The following is a 20,387-nucleotide window of genomic DNA, read 5'->3' as shown; positions in this document are numbered from 1 at the left end:
TATGGAGAACAAGTTCCCTTGTACAGTATGGTATACAAGCTGGCTCCTGGACCATCCATCAAGTCACAGATGGCTTGGCAATCAAAGTACTTCGCCCTGGTTGAAGTCTCTGTAGTGGGATCTTTATCTGAATATGAACAACCCCCTTGCTCTTTCCTTCTTCTCTCCTCACCTCACCATTTCTTTCCTTCACCAGCTGCAGTCACACCCCTGGCTGTGTGGTCACAGAATGGTAGATTTGGAAGGGACCTAAGAAAGAGAAAGGTCTGTGGCTCCGAGGATCAGCTAACTGCCAGGGGCCATTTACTAGTAAGTGGCAAAACTGAGGAAAGGAGCTAGTAGGTCTTAATCCTAAAAGGCTAAACTGTTCCTCTCTTCACACCTCACCTCCAAATTTCTGTTCTTGATCTTAACCTTAGGGCCCATCCCATGTTATATATATCTCAGGAACTTAATTCCACCCTAATTCTGATCTCAGCTCCTAGGCCACAGGGAGACTTGTAGTTGTCACTTGGAACATTGGCTGTTCCTATTGCTACTCTCTGTCTTGGTTAGGCACTTATTAATACTACTAGTGGCCCAGTGCATGAAATTCGTGCACAGTAAAAGGGAATTAATTAGAGGAAATATTTTAATATTGCTATTTGCCCTTTATCTATAATAGAAGTGTCAGAGATGAAAGAAAATTAGTATATGAAAATCTCCCTCCTGTCAGAGTCTGGGGCACGCTGCGGGACCCAGAGTCAAGTCCCTGCCCACCCATGTGCACCTTGAAATCGCGCGAGACCCAGACCCGGCCGGCCCCACCCCCATTGGGCGAGATCCAGACCTGGCCGTTCCCAACCCCGTCAAGCCCCACCACATGGGGGATGCAGCCTCAGGTCCCCCAGCCTGGCGCCAGGCAGGGGGCGCAGCCTCAGGTCCCTCATCAAGCCCCACTGGGTGGGGGGGGGGTGCAGCCTCAGATACCCTGTCAAGCCCCGCTGGGCATGGGATGCAGCCTCAGGTCCCCTGGCCTGGTGCCGGGCGGGGGGCTTCAGCCTCAGGTCCCCCGGTGCACTCTCAGGTCCCCCGGCCTGGTGCTAGGGCAGGGGGTGCAGCCTGAGGTCCCCCAGTCCGGCGCCGGAGCAGGGGGCATGGCCTGAGGTTCCCTGGCCCAGCGCCGGGGCAGGGGCCTCAGCCTGAGGTCCCCTGTCAAGCCCCGCCGGGCGGGGGAGGCGCAGCCTCAGATCGCCCAGCCCGGCGCCACACAGCCTCAGGTCCCTGCTGATCGTTTGTTATGGCTCATTATGGGAACCCTGCCTCCACTGTGGGCGCAGTCATCTTGTGTTATGGGAACCCTGCCTCTGTTGTGGGTGCAACCATCTTTGTGATGGAGTGAGGGTCAATTTGCATATTACCTCTTTATTATATAGGATAGGATCCTTCACACTCAATAATGAGATAGCTTTATCATGGGCAGTCCCACCACATAATAACCAACCTATTTAAGAGTGTTCCTATGAAGAACGGCCCTCCGAGGTCCAGACAAGTGCTCTGTGTTTGGCTGATGGGAAGCCATCTGTGTATAATCAAATGGGGGGGAGAGGGTTTGAGAAAGGCACTTTCACTATCAAGGCTTAAGAGTTTGCAAAGTGTGCCAGAATCTGCAAAAAATGTAAACTCACAGTTGCATCAGGCCATGAATCACATTTAGGAACGCATGGTAAGAATATTGCTCTCTGATTTATAGACCTGTGTATTCTGCAGGCTGCCCAAGTTGGGGCAGGGGGAGGTGGGGGGGCGGGGCATGGGGTTGCCTCCTCCATCCAGGCAGAGTGCTGGCCTACCTGGACTTGCAGGCAGGCAGCAAGGGGCCAGCACTTTAATAAAATAGCTCCCTGATGCATGGGATGCTCCGGCCATCTTCCCAGCCAGAGGTGAGTTCTGACTCATTGAGATGTGGAGGCTTCCAGGGATCCCTCAGCTCCTGCCTGGCTTCACTCCGGATTTAGGTGCTTATGTATAAGATACATCAAGATCTTGGGAAATGGGCCTGCGATGAAGTTAAAGCAAGAATTGAAAACTGGCAGAAGTAGTGCTATAGGTTAGCAGGTAATAGATTTGGACTATAAATGAACATTTTAATCTCCCTATATACATCTATAATAATAAAAGTATAATATGCTAATTAGACTGGATGTCCTTCCAGATGAAGCTGGGGCTGTGAGGGAAGCCTGGGTCCCTGGTGCCTGTCAGCAGCCGGAGGGAAGCCCGGGTTCCGGGGGCCAGAGGGAAGCTGGTGCCGGCAGCCAGGGGAAGGCAGGCCTACTCTTGCATGAATTTCGTGCATTGGGCCTCTAGTACTCTAATAAATGAGTAGGGAGAACATTTTGAAAAGACATGCTTTTCTTTGGGGTGGGGACACTTTCTTTTTTAAGATGCTGGGGAGATGCTGAAAAACTATGTAGTGGAAAAGACTGGCCAAGCAGGACAGAAACAGCTAGAGAGGCTTCTGAACCAGCTTTGGGTGGACTAGAGAATCTGGTAATGATGGTGTCAGAGATGAAAAAAAATGTTAAGACAGTATTGTCAGCCCTTTCATCTACGTGTTTATGTGTTTGGGGAATTGGCTTGGGCAGCATAAAGGCACCATCCACCAGTGTGTCTATCCCATTTGTATTCCGTTCCCAGGTTTGATTTATTTCCTGGACCATCAGACTTCTGAGGAAACATCTCTCTGATCAATTAAGGATTTACATTAATTGGGCCCAAAACTATTTCAGGCAACTCATTTAGAATGAGAATTCGAAGAAATAAATACACACTAAAACATCAATAAACTCTTCTAAAAGATATACCTGATTAGAATAGCCCTCATTGCATGTCTCAACTGTTAGAGCCACGTAAACATTGCCTATGTAGCGAGAGATTTTAATGCAATATCAGACCCCGTCTGGGCAGGAACTTTGTATCCTGGTTCTATCCTGGGACTCTTGGTCATTGCTTACGTTCTCTGGGCCTCCCTTTCTTTTTTATTTTTGTTAATCCTCACTGGAAGATATATTTTTCCATTGATCTTAGAGAGTGGGAGGGAGTGGGGGTGAGGGAGAGGGAAACATCTATGTGAGAGAGGCACACTGATTGGTTGCCTCTTACACATGCCCTGTCTGGGGCTGAGGATCAAACCTGCAACCCAGGTAATTGAACTCGAGAGCCTTCGGTGCTCGGGGCAGCACTCTAACCGCTTTGGAACACCAGCCAGGGCTGGGCCTCCCTTTCTAATATTGTATAAAGAAAAACCTATGAAAAAAATCTGAGTTTTTTTTCATACCTCAAATTCTAGTTTTGTAAACAAGTATCTATGGTAGACCTATTTTATCTGGCTTAACGATAATCATTTTATTTGTAGAGGAAAGCCTTTAATATCTTCTTTCCTCTTCTCCTTTTATAATCATTTTATTTCTGAGAGCTTTATTTTATATCATTCTTACTTTTAATCAGAAAAACATACCACATGAGGGAAAAATATGACGAAGATCCAGAAATGGTTTCTTAATATTTTGCAGCATCAAAAATTAAGTACCAGAAAGATGGTATCTGAGCCAATAGTTCATTTTTAGGTTTGAAAACCAGTGTCTTAAAACAGATCAGTTTTTTGAAAAGTATGTGCCTTTTGCGTATCAAAAATAGCAGCATAAAATTCTGCACATGCTTTAACATTAGTGTAGTCCTGTGATGGCGAACCTTTTGAGCTCGGCATGTCAGCATTTTGAAAAACCCTAACTTAACTCTGGTGTCGTGTCACATATAGAAATTTTTTGATATTTGCAACCATAGTAAAACAAAGACTTACATTTTTGATATTTATTTTATATATTTAAATGCCATTTAACAAAGAAAAATCAACCAAAAAAATGAGTTCGCATGTCACCTCTGACACGCATGTCATAGGTTCGCCATCACTGGATATCGATAGAATAAAATGAGATCTTTTGTTCTAGCTCTTTCTAAATTATTCAGTGAGCTTAAAGAGCTCCTCTGGTGGTCATTCACAACAGTCCAGCAAGACGGGATATACTTCGTTCTCCCCGTTAACTATCGAAATCATCCTAATACCACACAGTTAAAGGAAAGGGTGTACGAAGAATGCTATGAGGTCACCTTCTCTTGGTCTCTTATTCCTCCTAGGGAGTGACTATTTTCCTAAGACAGGTCCTAGTTCCTCCCATGATATGCTGCCTGCCACGTAGCTCTCCATTGGTGACAGTTCATAGATGTAAGAGGCGCTGCTGCTGCTGGTCATCACGATTCCGTCCATCAGTCAGGGGTTCTGGAGAGAGAGGCGAGTGGACCAGGCAGGAGCCACCATGGTCTGCTTGGCCAGCGGCAGCTGGCAGGCCCTCCTCCACGTGCAGCAGCGCCTGCGCAGTGCTGCCCAAGGGAGTTGTTAGGTGAAATTGCTCATTCGTGTACTTATGTGCATTCCACTTACAGTGCCAGGCATTGGTTCTGGACACAGGAGGCACTCCTTTCTGCAGAGAGCTGTCTGTATAGCCATAGGCCCCGCCACTCGGGAAGTCTGGTGTTACCTTCACCTGCTCTGCAGTCAGCCAGTCATTAAGTCTTGTATATTCTAATTCCTATTCCTCTTCAGGATCTGCCTACCTCTTCCTTCCCCACTGCTTTTAGTTCAGGCCCCTCTGCTTTCCCTTTCCTTCCTGGATATTGTTGTAGGCTCCTAGCCATCTCTACCTCACCAGCCACACTATGAACAAGGTGATCTTTCTAAAAACAAAACTGGCCATGTCACTGCCCCTTTCAAGACCTGTGGGTACGCCCCATCCTCAGTATTTCATACCATTCCTTCCTTATCTGGACCAGCCTCGTTTCCGGTCGCTTCCCCTCCCTTCTTCTGCACACTACACGCAGTGCCTAATTATATACATTTCCCCAATTATACCAGATTCTCGCTAATCACCATTTCTTGGAATATGCTTTTCCTCTTTTTGAGTCAGCTTCCCTTCCGTGTTGTACTTGGTGAAATCCTTGAAAATTAAACTAAATGGTCACGTCTTCTAGGAAGTTCTTCCTGGACCCCAGGCCACTTGGGTCTTCTTATCTATACCACGATGGGTCCTTGGCACCTCCTTGATGGGGCAGTCATCACACTGTGTTAGGACTGTTATTTTACTTTTCTCTCTCCCTCTCTCAGATTCTTGGATGACAAGTATAGGACTATGTCTTACCTTTGTTTTCCTTACCCCTGGCATAGTGCCTGACACAGGGAAATTTCTTAGTTAATGTGTATTGATTTGGCCCGGCCAGCGTGGTTCAGTGGTTGAGCGTCAACCTATGAACCAGGAGGTCATGGTTCGATTCCCAGTCAGGGCACATGACGGGATTGTGGACTTGATCCCCAGTGGGGGGAGTGCAGGAGGCAGCCCATCAATGATTCTCTCCCATCACTGATGTTTCTATCTCTCCCTCTCCCTTCTTCTATGAAATCAATTAAAAAATAGTTTTTAAAAATGTGTGTTGATTTGGATTGAACTGATCTGTCTGGATGCTTCTAAAAGTAAAAACGATGCTCTTCCATACTTTTGTGTAATGATCACATTTGCCATCTAGGTCAGGAATTACCTTTGTGTGATTAGAAGTATCAAGAATCTCTACACAACCCTGGCCGGTGTATCTAAGTGGTTAGTGTCAGCCTGCACGCCAAAGGGTCATGGGTTCCAGTCCCAGTCAAGGGCACGTACCTGGGTCAAGGGTTTGATCCGCAGGGCCCCCTTCAGGGCATGTGTGGGAGGCAACCAATCAATGTGTCTTTCTCACATTGATGCTCTTTCTCTTTCTCTCTCTTCCTCCCCCCTCCCTCTCTCCCTCCCTCCCACTCTTTCTAAAAATCAATGGAAAAATATCCTTGGGTGAGGATTTAAAGAAGAAAAAGAATCTCTACACAAATAGATTCTTGAACATGGATAGAAAAGAAAATGGACAGTATGAATCTCTTTCTGTAATATGACTTTGGACACTGAGCTAAAACTTAGCTGATTTAGCACTTAAATGATTTGATTCTAGATGGCAGTAATTGCTACAGGAACATTCTTCTCCTATAAATTTCTTGACCTTTGATTTGGGGTTCCCATAGTCCATATTCAGACATCACTTTAAAACTCAGCATATGCTGATCTTGAAAGAAGTTAGAGGAGAAATAATGGGCTGGTGAGAATTTTGTTGTTGCAAAAGAAAATTATTTGTTTTTTAAAAAAACTAGTGTGTATAGTTTTCATTAATTATAATATGTGGGAAAGGAAGTTGGAGAAATATATCCATAATTAAGGTGGCTACCAATTTTGAGAAGTTAGCATTTATGACATAATGAGTATTTCAGTGCCTCTCTCCATTTCACATCAAGTTGGAATTTCCCCTTCTTGCTTCAGGAGTAGAAACCCTGTGAGAATGTCTTAAACTAAAAGGCAGCCTTGTGGTTGTGGCATCATTTATGCACAAGTGAGAAGAGTGGAAACTCTCCGTAGATGTTGTGAGAAAATCCAGTTGTGTAACTATAAAATTATTCATCATAGTTAATGGGAAAATGCCAGCATGGACACTGCCAAGAAAAAACAATAATGTATATTCATTTAGTTCAAAACACCCTTAAACAAGGGGCCCTTTTCCTCCCAACTCCAGAAATACATAGTCAGTGTTTTATTACTGGTAAAGAAACAAACAAAAAATAAGACTCAACAGAGCATATTGTTAAATATTTTTAGATACAGTTCATTTGTTGGGAGGTAAGGAAAAGAAAGGACATTTGATGTTTGCTACATATTTTCTCTTTTATTTTAATTATAAAAATATTCTGTGAAAGTTTTCCCTAACACACAAAGCTTAACAATTTGTCCATTGTTGCTTCTGTGAAACCCTGGTTTTGGAATTGGTGGCCTTTGTTCTTGGTATTTTGAAGGACTGCATTTCGAGCTGCTGGATTATAGTCCTCGAGGTTGATTCCTTAGTGGCTGACATGTCTTTCACAATGCTGTATAGTGTGATTAACTGAACTTTTCATAATTTGGTCTGTAAAATCTGACAAGCTGAACAAAGTACATTTATTTGTAGGCTATTTCCCCAGTGTCCAAAGTGACATGTCGTAAACAATTGCCATCAGATTCCACATAAGTGTGGCTTCTTAAGGCAAGTGCACAAGCATTCCTGTGGCCTCACAGTATTGGAGAAATTCTAAATCGAGGAGCTATTCTCGTCATTGAAGACGTTTCCTTAAGACAAAATTGAGACAAGGGCAAGCTCCCGTGCCAGAGAAGAGTGTTCGAAGTTTGGTATAAACTGCAAGTGCCATGGGCAGATTAGAAGACCTCTGAGCTGTGGGATTCGTGAGAAGGGGAAGATGGAGCTGGGAATGGATGCTGGGTTATGGCCATAGCTTATGTCTGATTGAGCTTCGTAGGACTCCCAACCCACCCACCCCCAAACCCCTGGCCATGTGCCCAGCACATAATAAATACTTAAAATATACATATGAACTGAAGGGTGTGTGGTATAGTAGAGTCTTACCAAAAATGATTAATGTATTAGTGTTAATTTAATGCTTGATTTTCAAAAATAAATGTTCGCAAAGAGGTTTAGGATAAACATGCTTTGATACAAACAACCTATAAATTATACATTATGTTTTCTGTATCTTAGTAACTTTTCAAAATGAAAAAGGAGGAGAGAGAATGGGGGGAGGGAGGACTGAGTTCGCTAACAGAAATTCTTGCATTCGAGTGACAATCTTTCTCTGTACATCTCAAGGTCTCTGAGGGAACTAGATGCAGCTTCAGAAAGGGTTACTTTGTTTCTAGCCCAAAGCTCCTACCGACATTATTAAAATAAACTAGAACATCAAGCAGTATCCCCTTCTCTTTCTTCTTGCTAGCACAATGTGTTTGAAAGTATAACCCAAGGTGGTTGGCCTTTGTTTGAAAACTGCTCTTGAGTTATGCATTTTAATCAGTTTGATCTTTCCATGCGGTGCATGCTCTTTAATTGTGAGGGCGGGGGAAATGCTGCAGTATACTGACTGCACATTTATTAGAACCTATCCTCCACTTTGTCTTGCCTCTCATTCCCTCCCAAGGCATTTAGTTGGGCATCTGCTCTGACCTACACATCGGGGAGTCCCAGACGAGTGACCCCAGCTACAGTACCCATAATATGCTCACTGCAGCGTCTGCCCAACGGGGCAACTCATACATTTTCACACTTGAGTCCTGCACAAGGACCCAGTGCTGAAAATCGCTTATAATTCTTTCTGGTGGTCGAATGACAATCAATAATGTCTTAAACAAAACCAAAAATAAGGTCTGTCTTTTAAGTGATACAATTTGAAGGATAAAATAAAAATCAACTTGAGAAGCCTGATTTCAATAAAGGATGCTTGGTACATTATGTTGATAATTCCTGTTTATCAAGCCGAGCAATATGTAAATGCTTTGTGGACATTTAGCCCTGAATCATTATAATTGCCCTGGACTTGGTAAGGACTTGGCCAGAAAAACACAGCCGATAAAGGTGGCTAGATCCAGGATCCTGGCCCAGTCTATCTAAAACCTGAGGCCATGCTCTTCACAACCATTCTGTATCGAATAGTTCACATTTACAAACTCCCTGTTCAAAGGAAACCCCGCATTTGGCCAAGTAAAGGAAAACATTTACACAGTCATAGCAGGGTCTCTGGCATGCCTGGCGCCTGTGCTATCTCCGTCAGCCACACGATTCCTGTGGGTGGAGTAATGTGCTGGCCTTCCTGGGGCAGGAAGGCACCCTAGTCTAGGCGGGAATGTGGACGTCTAGAACGCTAAGAAAACTCCTCTTTCTCAATGAACTAATCTATGGTCTGAAGCTAATTTATCACCCTCTCCCCTAGTACCTCTTCACTTTTATTGTCTACAGGATTGGAATAATAATTTCTGCCTTTGGAGAGAGATTCATTCATTCAGCAATTCATTGAGCATTGAAAGTGTCAAGGACAAATTCAGACACTGCAGATACCAAAAAAAAAAATGAGGCAGATAGTATGGTTAATGCGGTATTGGCATAAGGATAAACATAAATATTAGTGGAACAGAATAAAGAATTTATAAATAGACTCTTTTCTTTTTTTTACAAGAAGGCAAAATAATCCATTGTAGAAAGGATAGTCTTTTTGCCCTAGCCGGTTTGACTCAGTGGATAGAGCGTTGTCCTGCAGACCGAAGGGGTCCTGGCTCGATTCCAGTCCAGGGCACATACCCCGGTTGCAGGCTACTCCCCGGCCCGGGCCCTGGTTAGGGCGCGTGCAGGAGGCAACCAATCCATGTGTTTCTCTCACATCGATATTTCTCTCTATCTTTTCCTCTGTCTTCCACTTGCTCTAAAAATCAGTGGGAAAATATCCTTGCGTGAGGATTAACCAAAAAAGAAAAAAAAGAAAAGAAAAGAAAGATAGTCTTTTTACAAACAGAGCTGAAACAACGGGATGTCCATTTGAGAGTGGGAGGGGGAATGAACCTCAATCCATATCTCATGCCATACACAAAAATAACCGGAATAGTCTGGCTGGTGTGGCTCAAGTTGAGCATCAACCCATGAACCCAGGAGGTCACAGTTTGATTTACAGTCAGGGCACATGCCCCAGTTGTGGGCTTGATCCCCAGTAGGGAGCATGCAGGAAGCAGCCAATCAATGGCTCTCTTTCATTGACGTTTCTAGTTCCCTCTCCCTTCCTCTCTTTGAAATCAATAAAAAATATATTAAAATAATAATAATAATTAGAATGGATCAGTGTAAAAACTACAACTGGGAAGGGATACAGGATAATTTTGGGTAGTTATTGAAACGTCCTCCATCTTATTATAGTAGTTACATTGGTGTATACATTTGTCAAAACCCATTAAAATGCATACCCAAAATGGGTATATACTTATTGTTTATAAGTTATACCACAGTAAAGTTGATTTTCAAAAATAAATCACATTCTTTGGAGTCATATTCATTGGAAGATCCCAATGAATGTTAGATAAAATCCAAAGTCTTCACTCTGTCCTGCAAAGCCCTAGGTGGACTGAGCTTGCCTGCTTCCATGACCCATCTTGTCACTTGTTTGCTTTTTATGTTCCTTCTTCCTGGAATGCTCTTCTCCCAGATCTAGGTGTGGCTGATTCCTAAAGCACCCCAGCTCAGGAGCTACCTCCTCAGTACAGCTCTCCTGAATTGCCTAACTCATCACTCAAGTGCATCATGGTGTGTTTTTCAAAGCATGCATCATTAGTTGAAATTATATTCACATGGCATTTATTTATTGTTTGCTTCCCCCCAACACACGAGAATATAATCTCCACATAATAGGAAAGGTCTGTCTTCTCTACTCTTCTATTTATAGGACTAAAATAGTGTCTGCCTAATAGTGGGTGTTCAATAATTACTTTTTGAGTGAATAAAAAGGGTAAGGAATTCAGGTTCTATAATGCAGACAGTGCAGAGGCATTGAAGGTTGCTAAGTAAAGAAATGGCACCATATAATTTGTGCTGTAGAATGGTTATAGGATTGGATTGGGAGCTGAGGAGAGATGGAAGGCAGATCCTGTAGAAGGCTACCACACCATTTCTGGTAAGAAGATAGGGAGGCCTGAACTAAGGCTCTCTCAGAGGAGACTGAAAGGATGGAACAATCCAAGCAACATTTAAGGGGTGAAATCAACAGCATGTAATTACTGACGTTCTGAGGGTAATGAGGGCAACAGTTGAATTCAGGACTAATACCCATGCATGCATGTGTGGGTGGTGCCACCTAAGCTGAAATAAGGAACCAGGCAATGTAGCATGTTCAGCAGATGAGTTTGTTTGGGAATGTTAATTTTGAGTTACCTTCAGAACATTCTGGCAGGGATGTCCTATGGACAGTTAGTAACACCAGTCTGAAACCTAGAAAAAAGTCAGGTCTGAGAGCATGGATTTGAGAGCTGTTAGGTTGGAGGTGATAATAAAGGCATGAGAATGGAACCTTAGGAAGAGATGTGGATAAAATGAAAAGAGAGCCAGTGATGAAACACTGGGGGTTACTAATTTTCAATGATGAGGAAGAAGAGGAACTGGTACAGAATAGTGAGAGCAGGCAGGGGGAGTAGAGTGCAGCAGTCATAGAGAGAGTTTGAATAAAAAAGAGTTAATAGTGGTGATCACCACAGAGATTTGGCAAGAGAAAGACTGAAAACTTGGCAATGAGGAGTGACTGGTGACTTCAGCAAGAGCTGTTTCAATAAAGTACAGGCAAAATACAGAATTGGGTATTTAAAGTAATTGGCAGGGGAGGAATTTAGGGCAAAATGCAGGATTTTTTTTGGAAAAGAAATTGGGAATTCATGCCTACAATTCTTAGTATGAGAAAGGTGCCTTTTGAGAACAGTAGGAATAACACTGGGCTAAGATGCTTGATTTGAAAGCTGAAGATGTCCATAGCATTGTGAAAAGCAGCTACTGAACCTATGAAACCCTGATAACCAGAATGCCAGAAATCACCAGAGCCCTGGCTGGGGTTGTAAATAGTTCCTTAATTTGGCAATAATGTGGTTGTATGATTCTCTCCAGTATATGCTGGCAGAGTCATGGCAACAGAGGACAAAGGGTAAAGATGTTTGGGATTGTGGTCTACATGATTGGGTCTAGACTGAGACAGAATTGGAACATGAAAGGGGGAGGAAAGAAGATAGAGACTGAGAGAAAATAGAAGGCCTAGAAAGTCCAGTAAGAGGAATAAGAGATCTGGAGGAATGGTAGGGTGAAGTTCAAGATAGTTATTTAAAACTTCAGAATTACTTGGAACTTCAGAATTTAGAATTTGGACAGATGAAAGTTCTAGAGTGTGGCTGTATGATTAGTGGGTCAAACGGAGGATAGAGATGTAGGTGAAAGTTAGATCTTTGATCATGGAAGTACTGCCACCCATCATGTCACAACATACATACTGATGTTCACCAGCCTCTGGGAGGCAGATGAAGAAACTAGGGAATTCAGTGAGTGATCATGAGTCAATAGATAACAAAAATATAAAACAGAGTTGGATGCCATAAAGCTCAAAGGAACATGGGCAATTGCATGAAAGGGAAGGAGTATCCCAGAAGCCATAATGGGAACTTAGGAGAATGCCAGACTGATTCTGGTGGAGCCCTTCCCCATGCTGGCAGGGCTGTGTTCACTGGAAGAAAATTGGTTAAGGAACCACTGAGGTGAACAGTCAGGTCATCCACAATGAAGTCAGGTGATGGAGTGGAAAGAGACCTTGTCATGCTAAACAAAAGAAGCCTGAATCAGTTTTTGAACTTTCTGAAGTAATGTGATACATTTATAAGAAATATATATGTTTGTTCCTATTAATAGCTACATATTTCAGTAGTAAATAATATTTGTTATGATTCCTGTGAAAAAAATGTAACAACATTTGGAACATCTGAATTTGTGTATTGTTTAAACATTTTGTAGGTATTTTAGCTGGGTTTCTAACATTTTATAAATAATATTTTTAAAGTATGAATGCTAATATTTATGTGTGTGGTTTGTTTGTTTTAACAGGTTCTTAATCAAGAACCAGCTTTATGGATCCAAGTCAGGTTTGTCCCATGGCCTGCTCTGAACAGAGTGCTGTCTGATAGAAGATTCCATTGGCAAACCGTCTCTGTTGCCTTACAGAGCAAACAAAGAAGATGGATCGATTGAAGAGCCATCTGCCTGTGTGCTTTCTACCTTCTGTGCCCTTTTTAATCCTAGTATCCACTCTAGTGACTGCAAAGAGTATGACTAACAGCACTTTAAATGGCACTGACATGGTCTTGGGCTTTATGCCCGTAATCATTGCCAGAACTGACCATATCATAGTCAAGGAAGGGAACAGTGCCTTGATTAATTGTAGTGTTAATGGCATCCCTGATCCACAGTTCAAGTGGTATAATTCCGTTGGCAAGCTGCTGAAAGAAGAAGAGGATGAGAAGGAGAGAGAAGGAGGTAGGCTTTAAAGTTGGGTCAAATGTCATAAAGTATAAATACAGACTGTGGAGCCAGCACCTTGAATGTGAGTTGTTCGTATTCGGGTCATTTAAAGACCTCATTTTCTCTTCTGAGGCAAAAGAGTGAAATATCTAGCCTTAAGGATTCAAAGCAGTAATGAATTCATTTTTTTTCACTCTCTGACTTAGAAGACAAAGGACAAACATTAAAGCCTTTTAAAAGTCCTCTTGGCATTTTGTAATTGAATGAGTATACAATATTATAGGGACAAATGTAAAAAGGATTTTCCCTTAAGTGTATATTCCATTTATAAGGGAGTTTTATTTTGTATCGTGGAACTGGCTCAAATAAACAATATAGCAGTTGTTTATCATTAAATGTCAGTTTAATCTGTGGACTGTGGATTTGAAGACCACTCTTCTTAAAGGAAGTCTCTGTGCAAGTTCACAGCCACCAACTAGAGATCAGTCTGGGCTCCTGGGGACCTGGCTGAAGTTTCTAGACTGTCTCTTGCAGCTGAGGCCAAGGGGGAGGAAGAATGCAATGTCAAGGAATAACACGTACTAATAGGAGAACGCTTGGTTTTTAATAAATGAGTTTCTGACCAAAAAGTGTGAATCACGTACCTAAACACTGAGCATACTTCAGGGAAATTTCCAGCCAGAGAAAGGATTGATTGGGTTATTGGGAATTAGGACATTTCTTGTTTTAGGTGTGAGAAGTAATTCAACACCCAAGCCTGATCCCATTGACCTGAGGGAGTTAGTGTCCTTTCCCAAGCATTTTCTTTGAGATCAAGTAGGGGGTTGGGGACCAGGGAGTAAAAGACCATTGTTCTAAAGTCACAGCTTATTCATTTCTGTCACCCTTTCCTTCACATTGTCCTTTCCTTCCCACAGGGCTTTAACCAATGAACAATCCCCATAAGAGTTTCTGCTCCAAGGAAACCTACATTTTTAATCTCTTTCCCTCATTTTATCTTAATTGCTCTGAAAAAAGAATAGAGGCTAATGCCTCATGTCTCATTAGGAGCTGAGTGAATGGAGTTTTCTTGCAATTGCATACTTCTGGTTCACAGCCCTGCTCCTAATGGTGAAGGTGGCTCAAAGCCTAACACGGTTGTGCTCTAACTTCCCTTGCTTTGGGTCAGCCATTCAAAGATGCACAGCGTAAATAATAAAATCTTATATATTAGGTATTGTGTATATGTTTGCCTGTTTAACCTGGAAGAGTGGAATGCTTTCCCTACCAAGTAAAATTAAGGGACCACAGAATTTTTTAAATTAGAAGGGACCTTAGGACAATGTAATCCAAATCCCTCTTTTACTTAAAATTTCCCAAGGTCCTGCTGTCAGTAAGTGGCTATGACTAGAACCTTCACTACTGACAGTGGAAAGATGAAACAACCTCCCCCCCACCCCCCCGCCAGCCCACATTTGGTTATCATTCCTATAGTTCCTTCCCCCCAGACTACAAGGCAAAAGGAAGTGACATCACACTTGTGAAGGACAGTAACCATGGTAACATATACACTCTCAAGTCCCTATAATTCATCAGATCTTTCTGCAGGGCTGGGCCACTTCAAGGAATATCTAGGTGACTGAATTGAGGGGAGCAAGGACTCCAACCTGAATCTACCTTTCCTGTGGACCTTGGAGCAAAGGTTATCCCTGGGTATTAAAGAGTTGGGACCGAGGCATTGAACCCTTAAGTCCTAGAGAGAAAGAAAACCGTGGAAAAAGCCCATTCCTGGGGCCTTAATTTCAGTCGTGACATCTTGAGTGCTGTCGCGAGGTAGCTGTTCCTGCTTCCAAGAGATCATGCGATGTCTTAATTGAAAAGGTCTTTATTTTTTTTTTTAAATATATTTTATTGATTTTTTTCAGAGAGGAAGGGAGAGAGATAGAGAGTTAGAAACATCGATGAGAGAGAAACATCGATCAGCTGCCTCCTGCACATCTCCCACTGGGGATATGCCCGCAACCCAGGTACATGCCCTTGACCGGAATCGAACCCGGGACCCTTCAGTCCGCAGGCCGACACTCTATCCACTGAGCCAAACCGGTTTCGGCAGGTCTTTATTGCTATTTACTCCATCTTGGCAAGCTGACTCTGTACCCTGCCTTCGTCATCTGTTTATTGGGAACTTGAACAATATGGAAGTTACATTTGGCTCTGTATTCTTTTGTTTCATGGGTGCTCAGGTGGTCTACAGTAGCAGCCTGTCAGTGACCCCGGGGCCATGGCAACCGGTGGAGAGCCTTTGGCACAGAGAACTAACTGCTAGATCAGAGCTCCATAGCATCATCATGTTTGTAGCCAGCAGCCTTGCTGATAAATCAGCCAGCTATGTTGAATTCTTCTCAGACGGAAGATGCACTGTAGATTTTTAAAAAGAACTCATAAGACTAGTACTTGATGTTTTAGCTCAGCCTTTGCAATTACAATGCATAATTATAGTAATTTCAGAACATAAGTAATACGGGGCAATAGAAAACACTGTACCTAACAACCAAGTAGAACATAGGAAAGGGTAGAAATGGCCCTCTTCATCATAAAATATCAGAATTTTAGTCCTAGAGAATGACCTATTAGAGGACCAGTAGTCTTCAAATGGAGAAAATGCCTCTATTATAACACAGACATAGATTTTAATTTTCAGGCTGATAGGCTAGAGAAGGTTATGAGTAGTGTTTCATAACTCAACAAAGTGGTGCTTGAATAGAGAATGAAAAATGATGCTAATATCCTGGAACGTTGCCTAGATACGGTAGACTACTGTTAAAGCCAAACTCACAAAATGAACGTAATTTTCATTAACAGCCACTACCAATGATGAAGCCCCCATACCAAGTTCCCTGCACTATTTCTAATCTTTACAATAAGCATGACAGTGAGGTATTATTACTCCTCATGTTGACAAATGAGCAGCCAGGTGAATGGAGAGGAAATTACACCACAGTGCAGCCAAGCTGGTATTTGTTCTCCCTCTCTGTCCAGCCAGCAACTAGCTGCTCATCCTTCAGGTCTCAGTAGGCGAAAAATGTTGAAGAGCATCTAACCCAGCCTAAGCGAATGAGAGAAGCCCTCCTGGATGGAAGAGGCGTTGTAACCACCACCATCACAGTCTGACAGTGTTAGGATGCATGCTGTGACATGTATATACAGAAATGTATTCAAAATCATCTGGGGAGTTGCTCCAGGAGCACAAACCATTCGCTTTGTGATTAGTCGGGAAAGGAGCAATTTCATTTCTTGTTTGTGCTGCAAAAGTGAGGTAGCGATTATTCATGCCGGCCCTGCCCTCCTAGAGAGAATGGGGCTATTTCCTGGTATTGGCAGAGGTGCTGCTTTTTTCCCTGGTGCTTGTCACTTCAGTTCCACGGGACCAGGAGAGGCCAGTGTGTAATCTATTTCTGGAGGAAGACTTTTTGTGTTTTTGGTTTGTTTTTTTATCGTTCACTGAAGGACATGTTTGGGGTCAGAATTCAAATAGCATGAATAATCAACAAACAGCCGTGCAATGTGCTGGTCCCAATTTTCCTTTTGCTAGAGGTGAGTAGAAATATATAGTTGACCGAAAGTATTATGAAAAAGTCTTAGTTATTTCAGGTACATATTATTAGGTGCATTTCTGCTGTGGCTTGTTACCTTGACTTGAAAACATTTAAATGCACATTAGCACCTTTATCAGATGCTAAATAACAAGCATTTCCAGAAAGTCTGCTGGTACAGGCCTTTGTAAACATGTCTGGCTTGTTAGTGATGAAATTTAAAATCTTCCTTAAAGTTGGGTTTTAGACCTTTCTGCGGATTTGTTTTCCGTACTCTTGTAGCATTCTGTCACCAAAACTAATTAAGAATTATCTTTAGAAATAAACATGCACAGGGTAACTGAGCAGAACTATACTCAAAAGTCTACACTCATCACAGCTGCTACTCCAGCTCTGTGGTCATCATTATCAATTTTGCATTTAGCTTATATCACTGTGTTGTTTTTATCTCTCTGCTTTTCAGATTTTTCTAATAGACTATGAATTGCCTTTTAACTTCTCTGCAAAGGACATCAGCAGGCTGTGCCAGCCAAGTTTCAACCCTGTAGACACAGTGTAGTGTATCACACCTCCCTACTTAATATCTATGGAAGGAGGTCAGTCCCCACAGCATTGAATGTAAATTGTCTTTGGACTCTAAGATCAGCATGAAGTAGTGTGTTAACTTATGGAAATATTATATTGAATTCCTCTTTTAGTAGATTCAATATTTGAGATTTAAAAAAAATCAACTTATCAAAAGGCATTAATCAAAGTATATGGGATTATTGAATATGTTATTGGAAGTTCCCAAGAAGCACATGATAGTTTTTGTTTGAACAAGTTCCTTTCCTTTTTCTTTTTGGTTAATCCTCACCTGAGGATATTTTTCCAATTGATTTTTAGAGAGAGCAAAAGGGAGGGAGGGATGGGAGAGAGATAGAAAATAAAAACATCAATGTGAGAGAGACACATTGATTGGTTGACTCCCACACATGCCTGACCAAGGCTGGGGATAGAATCTGCAACAAAGTTATGTGCCCTTGACTGGGAATTGAACCCTCAACCCTTTGGTGTGTGGGCTGATGCTCTAACCATAGAACAGTGATGGCAAACCTATGACATGCGTGTCAGAGGTGACACACGAACTCATTTTTTTGGTTGATTTTTCTTTGTTAAATGGCATTTAAATATCCTATCTAATAATAGACACACATGGTAATTGACCGTACCTTCGCTATGCCTCCCACTGGCTAACGAGTGAAATATGCAAATTAACCGCCAACAAAGATGGTGGTTAATTTGCATACGTAGGCGTGAAGCGGCAGAGTGAAGACTGAAGGTGGCTCCGGCCACAGCAGTGAAGGCTTGAAGGCGGCTCAGGCCGGAGCGCAGGCCTGGGTCCCAGGTGCCACAGGAAAACCGGTGCCGGCAGCCAGGGGAAGGGAAGGCCTACTGCACGAATCTTTTCGTGTGACAGGCCTCTAGTATAAAATAAATATCAAAAATACAAATCTTTGTTCTATTATGATTGCAAATATCAAAAAATTTCTATATGTGACATGGCACCAGAGTTAAGTTAGGGTTTTTCAAAATGCTTACACGCTGAGCTCAAAAGGTTCGCCATCACTGCCATAGACCCACGCTGGCCAGGGCTGTTAACTTTTCTGAGCCACAGTTTTCCTATCTATAAAATAGAGACAATTCCTTGTACTACCATGTGAGTATGTGAGTCTTAAATAAACTATTGTGTGTTCAATGCTTAATACAGTACCTGGCACATACCAAACTATCACTAAATGGTAACTGCTATCATTGGAAATATTGTCCTATATCATCACAATCATAGATTCTAAGAGCTTAAATCTCTGGTTTGTAAAGAAAGGAAATCATTTTCCCGGTAATTTCTTATTCTCTACCTCAGTTTTTCAACCTTTTAAATAAAATTTAATAAACTCACACATAAAAATTATATCCCTTAAATGTTAATTTGAAATTTCAAAAGAATATGACTGCCATGATAGCTAGTTTGGAATCTCTCCACCAGCAGAGGCTCGCCTCCCCTAGCACATCACTTTATACACACAGGGCCCATTGATATCCAAGAGGCTTCAGTCTGAAGAAGCAGTGTAAGTGGAAACTGCAAAGTATAATAGAGGGTGACCTTTACATTTGCTGAACCCAGTGTTTCCAGAGATGCTGTTAACCCCCCTATAATGCACAGGATAGACCCCTACAAAGAATTATCTAGTGCAAAATGTCAGTAGTACCCAAGTTGAGAAAGTCTGGTCTAACCCAAAGAAGCACACTTCTCAGTTAACTAAAGAATCATTGTGAAGTGGATCTTCAGTTGTGTGGACCCATCATGTCTCTTGGCATAAAACTGGTTTAATTTATGATACATTGATTCACTTTCCAAACTGAGTCATATTAAGGGCCAACTTGACAACAAATCACCATTTGTGTTTTTCTTTTCTTTCTTTCTTTCTTTCTTTCTTTCTTTCTTTCTTTCTTTCTTTCTTTCTTTCTTTCTTTCTTTCTTTCTTCTTCTTCTTCTTCTTCTTCTTCTTCTTCTTCTTCTTCTTCTTCTTCTTCTTCTCTTCTTCTCCTCCCCCCCCCTCTCTCTCTCTCTCTCTCCTCTCTCTCTCTCTCTCTCTCTCTTTGTGTTTCTTTAAATGAGTTGTGCTCCATTTGAGAATGTGAGACACGATGCTTTAGTCTTAGCCATGAAAAGACCCTTCCAGATCTACCTCAGATAAGGATGACAACTGAGATTCCCAAAATGTAATCCTTTTATATGAACCCAGTGTAGGGTGCTCCTGTCTTGGAAGGCCACCTATAGCTACTGTCAGAAATGACTCTTGCTAATCTGCATGGAATTACATGCTTGGCACTGTTTTAAAAATTAAGAATACCAGATCAAATTAGCTGAAGCATATGTTTCCTTTACCAGGAAATGAAAATATAGGTGCTGCCCCTAGCCACTTTGGCTCAGTGGATAGAGCGTCGGCCTGCAGACTGAACAGGCCTGGGTTCAATTTCCGTCAAGGGCACATGCCCCAGTTGCGGGCTCAATCCCTAGTGTGGGCGTGCAGGAGGCAGCCTATCAATGATTCTCTCTCATCATTGATGTTTCTCTCTCTCCCTCTCTCTTCCTCTCTGAAATCAATAATATATATATACATACATATATATATGTGTATATATATATATATATATATATACGTATACATATATATTTAAAAATAAAGAAAATATAGGTGCTTTCCAGATATTATTCATGCCTTTAAGCAGAGCAGAAGTGCAGGATCTGTCCAATCCTTCCACTCTCACCATCCTGAGCTGAAAGCTGAGCTAAACCTATGTTATCCTAGGCTACCGTGGCTCCACATGATGGAGGAGCTGGCTTGTTGGAGCTGCTGAGTAGTATTCTGAATAGGTTCCTTGGGAGGACTGGGGAGGGAGGGCACAAGAGCCTTTGCAGCTTGCAATGTTTATAACCTGACTATGCGGTGGCTTTAAGGGGCCGCTGTGTACTGCAGCAGCCCTGTAACAGGTGCAGCCACACAGTGCTAAATTTGTTTTCAATTATGTTTTGTAAAAGGGCATGGATCCTTTTGCTACAGAAGCCCGTATTTCACATGGTGGAAAATAAGGGCCACATTTGTAGCCACAAACCCACAGTACATTTTGTTCTTACTTGAAGAGCATCAATGCAATGCGATGCTCATTCAAGTGAATGTTGTGTTTCATTTATGTTCATTTAAACACTCACTGGAATTCTCACCATCTGAAAATTTTTATTTAAGTTGGTTTCAGGAAAATAACCTC

At 42.3% G+C, this 20,387-nt stretch overlaps 1 protein-coding gene across 1 annotated transcript in view; it reads left to right on the top strand.

The window, feature by feature from the left end:
- The window catches only part of MFAP3L (microfibril associated protein 3 like), a 45,919-nt gene that overhangs the window by 13,687 nt on the left and 11,845 nt on the right, over positions 1–20,387 (top strand). The window contains exon 2 of the mRNA XM_036312923.1: positions 12,592–13,020. Within this exon, the coding sequence (XP_036168816.1) occupies positions 12,723–13,020 (298 nt within the window). The 5' untranslated portion in view covers positions 12,592–12,722. The remainder of the gene's footprint in view (positions 1–12,591; positions 13,021–20,387) is intronic.

Source organism: Myotis myotis, unplaced genomic scaffold, assembly GCF_014108235.1.
Source record: "Myotis myotis isolate mMyoMyo1 unplaced genomic scaffold, mMyoMyo1.p scaffold_m19_p_6, whole genome shotgun sequence".
Taxonomy (NCBI): Eukaryota; Metazoa; Chordata; class Mammalia; order Chiroptera; family Vespertilionidae; genus Myotis; species Myotis myotis.
This window is presented reverse-complemented; position numbering and strand designations above follow the sequence as displayed.